The 7,183-nt window shown below is 41.6% G+C and overlaps 1 protein-coding gene across 3 annotated transcripts in view; it reads left to right on the forward strand.

Moving 5' to 3' along the window:
• POLDIP3 (DNA polymerase delta interacting protein 3) overlaps positions 1 to 5,139 on the forward strand; it is a 610,789-nt gene extending 605,650 nt beyond the window's left edge. For 2 of the 3 annotated variants that reach the window (XM_082265704.1, XM_082265703.1), the window contains exon 9: positions 4,549 to 5,138. In XM_082265704.1, the coding sequence (XP_082121830.1) occupies positions 4,549 to 4,729 (181 nt within the window). In that variant the 3' untranslated portion in view covers positions 4,730 to 5,138. Of the gene's footprint in view, positions 1 to 4,548 lie in introns of all 3 variants that reach the window. The other variant, XM_082265705.1, reaches the window with a different exon arrangement.
• The last annotated feature ends 2,044 nt before the right edge of the window (positions 5,140 to 7,183 follow it).

Consider the following 7,183-nt stretch of genomic DNA (forward strand, 5'->3'; position numbering starts at 1 on the left):
CCTAAAAACACAGAACGGGGATATAGTAGGCAACCAGACAAAATTACGAGGTTTGTATACCAATGCTAGAAGCCTGGCCAACAAGATTGGAGAGCTGGCGCTGCTGATGTATGAGTAGGACTTAGATTTTGTGGGGATTTCAGAGACTTGGTTTGACAGCTCTCATGATTGGTTGGCGACCATTCAGGGGTATTCCCTTTATCGCAGAGATAGAGAAGGTAAAAAAAGAAAGGGGGAGGGGTATGTCTGTATATTAAGAACAGTGTACAGGTAAATAGGAGGGACAATATTAATAATGTAGCTAAGGAGGAGGTAGAATCCCTATGGGTAGAACTTCAAAGGGAAGGCACTATGGGGAAAGTAATATTGGGCATATGCTATAGGCCCCCAAACCAGAGGGAGGAGGGGGAGGCGGACCTCCTTTCACAGACTGGAATAGCAGCACGGATGGGAAATGTAATTATAATGGGGGACTTTGGTTATTCAGATATAGACTGGGCAGAAGGAACTGCGCATTCATCCAAGGCACTGAAGTTCCTAAATGTTTTGCAGGATGATTTCATGGGTCAGATGGTAAATGCCCGAAAAGAAACAATGCGGTATTTGACCTACTGATTACCAACAATACAAACCTGTTCACGTAAATAGAAATACGGGGCAACTTAGGAAACAGTGACCATAGGTCAATTAGTTTCAGTATAAATCATAGTAATGGTAAACACAAGGGTATAATATAAGGACACTGATTTTCAAAAGAGCCAATTTCCCAAAACTGTGCTCTTTGCTAGAAAATATCAAATGGGATAGAACCCTGGGAACAAAGAACATGGAGGAAAAATGGGAGTGCTTCAAGAGCATACTAAACAAAGGGATTGGCCAGTGCATTTCAAAAGGGAATACATTTAAAAGAGCAAAAGCAAACCCTGGGTGGCTAAGCTTCAACATAAATAGACATATTAATATTAACCACTTAAGCCCCGGAAGATTTTACCTCCTTCCTGACCAGGGCCTATTTTGCGATTCGGCACTGCGTGACTTAAACGGACAATTGCGTGGTCGTGTGACGCTGTACCCAAATGAAATTGATGTCCTTTTTTTCCCCACAAACAGAGCTTTCTTTTGGTGGTATTTGATCACCTGTGCGATTTTTTGATCATGTGCTATAAACAAAAAAAGCGTCAATTTTGCAAAAATAACAATATTTTTTAAATTTTTTTATATGAAATTCCCCCGCCCCCCCCCAAAAAATGTAAAAATCAAAATTTTTAAACATTTTCGGCCAATTTGTTTTCTGCTGCATATGGTTGGTAAAAAAAATCGCAAAAAGCGTATTTTGATTGGTTTGCGCAAAAGTTATCGCGTTTACTAACAAAGGGAAACGGTACTGCGACATTGCGGCGGACAGATCGGACCCTTGACTGACATTTTTGACACTTTTGGGGTTACCAGTGACATTTCTACAGTAATCAGTGCTATACATATGCACTGTTACTGTAAAATTACACTGTCAGTGAAGGGGTTAACTTTTTTTGAGAGGGAAGGGTTATGTGTTTCCCTAGGGGCGTGATTCTAACTGTGATTGGCTGTGGCGTGAGGTGTAGGAACAGTGATCAACGGTCCTACATAGTAGAACCGTATGATCACTATTCCTACACAGGGGAGAATGACAGGTGGCTTGTTTACATCAGCCGCCTGCCTTTCTCCCTCTGCACCGACGATTGCCGAGTGACCGGCGGTCACACATGCGGGGGGGTCCGTGACCGCGCGGGAGCGCGCCTCCGGGGGCGCGCGGGAGCGTCACTCCCTGACCCTCACAGGCTAGCGACGTAGTACTACGTCGCTCTGCCTGTGAGGGGCTGACTGCCGACGTAAATAGTCGTGAGGCAGTCGGAAAGTGGTTAAAGAAAGGGCATTCAAAAAATACAAGGCTGAGGGGTCATTGGCAGCATTCCAACATTACAAAGAGTGCAATAAGAAATGTAAAGGTGAAACCAAGTGGCTAAAATAGAGCATGAGAGACATATAGCGGAAAAGAGTAAAAAAAAAAAAAAACCCAAGAAATTCTTTTAAGTATATAAAGAGTAAGAAAGCGAGGCCAGAACACATTGGCCCCATAAAAGATGACAAAGGGAATCTGGCCACAGGACAGAGAAGGTGAAAATGTTAAATCATTTCTTCTCTTCAGTCTTCACAAAAGAATTGGGGGGCTACACCAACCCAGCTTGTAATGATAAATTAAATAATACACCTCAGGAAGTACCTCCATGGTTAACAGAAGATAGACTTAGAACTAAACTAGAGAAACTTAACATAAATAAATCACCAGGACCGGATGGCTTGCACCCGAGGGTTCTTAAGGAACTCAGCCAGGAGATAGCCAGACCATTATTCTTGATCTTTACGGATAGTCTGCAGACGGGAATGGTGCCAGCTAATTGGAAAAAAGCCAACGTGGTACCAATATTTAAAAAAGGGCCGACATGTATCCCGGGTAACTATAGGCCGGTCAGTCTAACATCTGTAGTCTGCAAGATTTTGGAGGGGATGTTAAGGGACTATAGACAAGACTTTAGTAATGAAAACGGTATTCGTAGTAATCAGCATGGTTTCATGAAAAATCAGTCATGCCAGACCAATCTATTAACCTTCTACAATGAAGTGAGTTGCCATCTATATAAAGGAAGGCCTGTGGATGTGGTGTATCTGGACTTTGCAAAGGCATTTGACACAGTTCCCCACAAATGCTTACTGTACAAACTAAGGTAGGTAGGTATGGACCATAGGTGAGTACCTGGATTGAGAACTGGCTCCAGGGAAGAGTCCAGAGGGTGGTGATAAATGGGGGAGTACTCGGATTGGGTGGGTGTGGAAAGTGGGGTCCCCCAAGGTTCTGTCCTGGGACCAATCCTGTTTGATTTATTCATAAAGGATCTAGAGGAGGGGATATCCAGCACAACCTCTGTATTTGCGGATTATACTAAACTAAGCAGGGCAATAACTTCTATGCAGGATGTGAAAACCTTACAAGCAGACCTGAACAAAATAATGGGGTGGGTAACTACATGGCAGATGAGGTTTAATGTTGAAAAATGTAAGGTAATACACTTGGGCGTAAGAAATACGAATGCAAGGTACTCACTAGGGGGGGAACCTCTTGGTGAATCGAAGATGGAAAAGGACCTGGGGGTCCAAGTGGACAACAAGCTTGGCAGTGGCATGCAAAGCCAACAGAATACTGGCATGTATAAAAAAGGGGATTCACTCCAGAAATAAAGAAATTATTCTCCCACTTTACAAGACTGGTCTGCCTACACTTGGAGTATGCTGTCCAATTCTGGGCACCGGTCCTCAGGAAGGATGTGCTGGAACTGGAGAGAGTCCAGAGAAGGGCAACAAAAATAATTAGGGGAATGGAGGATCTCCACTATGAGGAAAGATTGCAGGCATTGAACTTGTTCTCTCTGGAGAAGAGACGCTTGAGAGGGGATATGATATCAATGTACAAATATTGTACCGGTGACCCAAGCATAAGGCACAACATTTTCAGAGAAAGGGAATACAATAAGACACGTGGCCACTCACTAAAACTAGAGGAAAAATAGTTTAACCTTAACCTCCCTTGCGGTATGATTATTTCAGATTTTAGGTGCTGAAAGCGGTACAATTATTTTGCATGTAATTCTTAAGGACGAGCAGCCCAAATCAACTATTTACATATGATTTTTTTTTACTGTGCGTTCTTCTTTATAACATCTTGGGTATGATAAAGTATGAAACCCAAAATCATAAATTATAATATAATAAATAACTATAAATAAGTTAAAGTAAATATATATATATATTTTCAGTGTGTGTGTATATATATATATATATATGTGTGTCAGGCGGAAGATCCGGCCGCCGCACACTAACGGAATACATCGCGGGATCCTAGGGACAAGGTAAGTAACCTCTTCCAGAATCCAGCGATTTCTCCCTGGCGGTACCCCGAGTGTGGCTCAGGGTTACCACTAATGGCACTGAAATTCCACCCCGAGCCACACTCAGGAATACTGCCAGGGAGGTTGAAACACGTAGGGGGTTCTTTACTGTCAGAGCAGTGGGGATGTGGAATTCTCTTCCACAAGCAGTGATATCAATGGGTAGCATCGATGGTTTCAAAAAACTATTAGATGGACACCTTAAAGACCACAACACAAAGGGGTATACAATGTATGGGTAACTTCACACACACACACACACCAACCAGAGCTTGAACTCGCGGTCGTGCGATGGACTGATGTCTTTTATCAACCTCACTATGTTACTATGTAACTGTAAAAGTTGGACTAGTGTGGAAGTAACTGATACTCCAAAATCCTTTTTTTTTTTTTTTTTTTTTTTTTTCTTTTTTAAAAATACTATCAAGGGTTCACTGCCTAATGTGATGCTGGAGCCTGACCAAAAATATGTTTACTGTTTACACAAACAATATCTTTAGTGTATGGGAAACTCATGATGTAGTATTAACCTATTTTATTTTTTTTTTGTAACTTCTATTATTTTTAGGCGATTAAGTGATACCCCATCATCAGCAAAGATGGATGTGGAAATGAGAAGGAATTTTTCATCCTCCCGTAATTCTAACCCAGTGGCTGAAGTTGATCCAGAAACTATCCTAAAAGCCCTGTTTAAATCTTCAGGGTCCTCTTCCGTCGTCCAACCAACTGCATTCAAGATCAAGCTCTGAAAAGAATAACAAATGCCTGATGAATCAACAGAGTTGGGAGTTTGCTTCCTTTTTAATCAATGCATTGATGAAACTAGAGACTTTTGAGGAAAATGATTATATGATGGCTGTTAACCAGACTAGCTGTTGTGGAGATGTTTGACAGTAGTTGTGAAAAGAACCTCTTCAGGGTATAATTGCACAGTTGAGTATATACCACCCTTTGTGGTTACTAGCCACAGAAATTGCATTGACCATTTTAGTTGTCTCATTTATATCTGCCAGTCCTTCCCACAGCAAGACATTATTTGTTTCATATCAGAGGCAACTAAGCGTTTTGTCTTAATGTTCATACTTTTGAGTTCTTAATTCAGTAACATAATGTGTGTACCTAAAAATAGATTTGTTGCTGTTCTGAGATATTGAGATTTTGAGGGTATAATGTAATATCCATAATACGCAAGTCATTTTTACATCTGCTGGTGTTTATACTGATGATCACAATTAATTGGAGATTCGAGATTTGTTTGATTTGTAGAATATACTTGTATTGTGAACTTTTGTTAATACATGCCACTCTATAGTGTCTGCGTTCTGCTTTCCCATGTTACATATACACGCCTTCTCAATATTTATTTTCTGAAATTATAATGCAAGCTTGAAACAGGTAAGGGATTGGTGTGATGTTAGATTGTGAAGGTTATGCTAGATAGTGCTCCTAGTCAACCAATAGATTACAAGATGTACATACAGCTGATATGTATGTACGATGATCTAAAACTCTTCCTGATTTATAGTGTAAAAAATAGGTGTAAAGATATGCCAGTTAAGAAAATACTGAACATGGCAGTTATAGATCAAAAAAAGGTCTTGAAGATCAGCACACACTAATCAGCTGTAACATTTTGACCACCCACCATAACATTATGAACACTCATAATAAGTAGGTCCCCCCTTTTCTGACAAAAACAGCCTTGATCTGTTGAGGCATGGATTCCAAAGTAACATCCACATGAATGGCATGACCCAAGGTTTCCTAACAGAACATTGTCCAAAACATCACACTGTCTTTGCTAGCTTGCCTAGTGTATCCTGGTGCCATCACTTCCCCAGGTAAGCGATGCACCCAGCCATCCACAATGATGTAAAGGCAAACGGGAGTCCTCAAACCAGGCCACCTTCTTCCATTCCTCATCAAATTTGTTTTATTTTTTAAATATAACAAAGATTTACAGATTGAGTACATACAAGGATGGTGGTACAATATTCAAATAGCAATAAAGTTAAACATCGATTTATAAACAGGATGAGTACATACCAATGTAAAAATGTAACGAGTAGAGCAACAAGTAAACCAATACGTATTACATTGAAAGTATTCGAAAATTCCATCAGAAGGAAAAAGTGAGCTAGTGCCTTTTGGTTCATTTTGCAAGAGCAGTAATGAAGAGATCAATCTAATAGGTATATGTTATAAACACATGATCTCATCTGTTTTTAATTACCACACAATATTAAAAGAAAGGTAGAAAACAAAAAATAGGAGTAGATAGAAGAGGGTAGAAAAAAGGGGGGAAGGTGGGGGTGGGGGGGGGGTTTACAAGTGGTGATGCGATCCCAAATAGAAAGTATATTCAAGGCAAATAGAGTAAAATTACCAAGGCAATAACAGTGTGTCCTGGAGGTAAACAATGCTTTCTCTATCGCTCATTGACAGACGTAGTCTTCTTGATTCTCAAGAGCTGGGTTATGTTGTCTCCGCAGGAGTAGGACTAGGCAGAATGACAAAACGTTCTGGCTCCACCCTAGGGGGCAGTCCCTGAGGGTATATCCTCCCTCTCTCTGCTACAGGGAATCAGTTTTTTTCTGTCTAGTCAGGAGTAAGGACCTAAGTTCCTTGCTGGGATCTTTTGGTCCTGGCAAGACTTTTTTTCTTTAAGAAAAAGACATTTTTTAGGTAGTTTTCTCCAGTGTTTTTTTCCTGTGAGATCTTCAAGCAAAAATGCCGGACTGGGCGACACTTGTGGTCACCCCAGCCGGCCTACGAGCGCGTGCAGACCAGGCATTGCGCTTGGTCGGCCGCGACATATTCAAGTAAGTATGCGGGGCCGGGCGACGGGCTGGATGTGAGATCCAGTGGTCACCCCGGTTTCTGCCTAAAAGCGCGTGCAGACCAGTGCGCTGAGTCGGCCAGCGACGGAGTCCCAGTAAAGGGACTGACTTTACGAGTTAAAAGCTCGCTTGGACGCCAGGACCAGAGAGTCGAGGCGTCCACAAACCCCCACCTCGGTGGAGAGGGTATTATGAAGAGAGGGTGCCTGTCGGTTCGGTATGGTGAGTAAAACGTTCCCTTTTTTCCTCATTTATGAGGCAGTATATATTATGGGCCCCTCCATATATGGTCAGTATATATCTGACACTTACAAGTCCCCTTTGTAATACAGCATGTGTTTGTGGGAAGTGGACTTGGTTCAA

Source organism: Pelophylax lessonae, assembly GCF_965119305.1.
Source record: "Pelophylax lessonae genome assembly, chromosome: 8".
Lineage (NCBI taxonomy): Eukaryota > Metazoa > Chordata > Amphibia > Anura > Ranidae > Pelophylax > Pelophylax lessonae.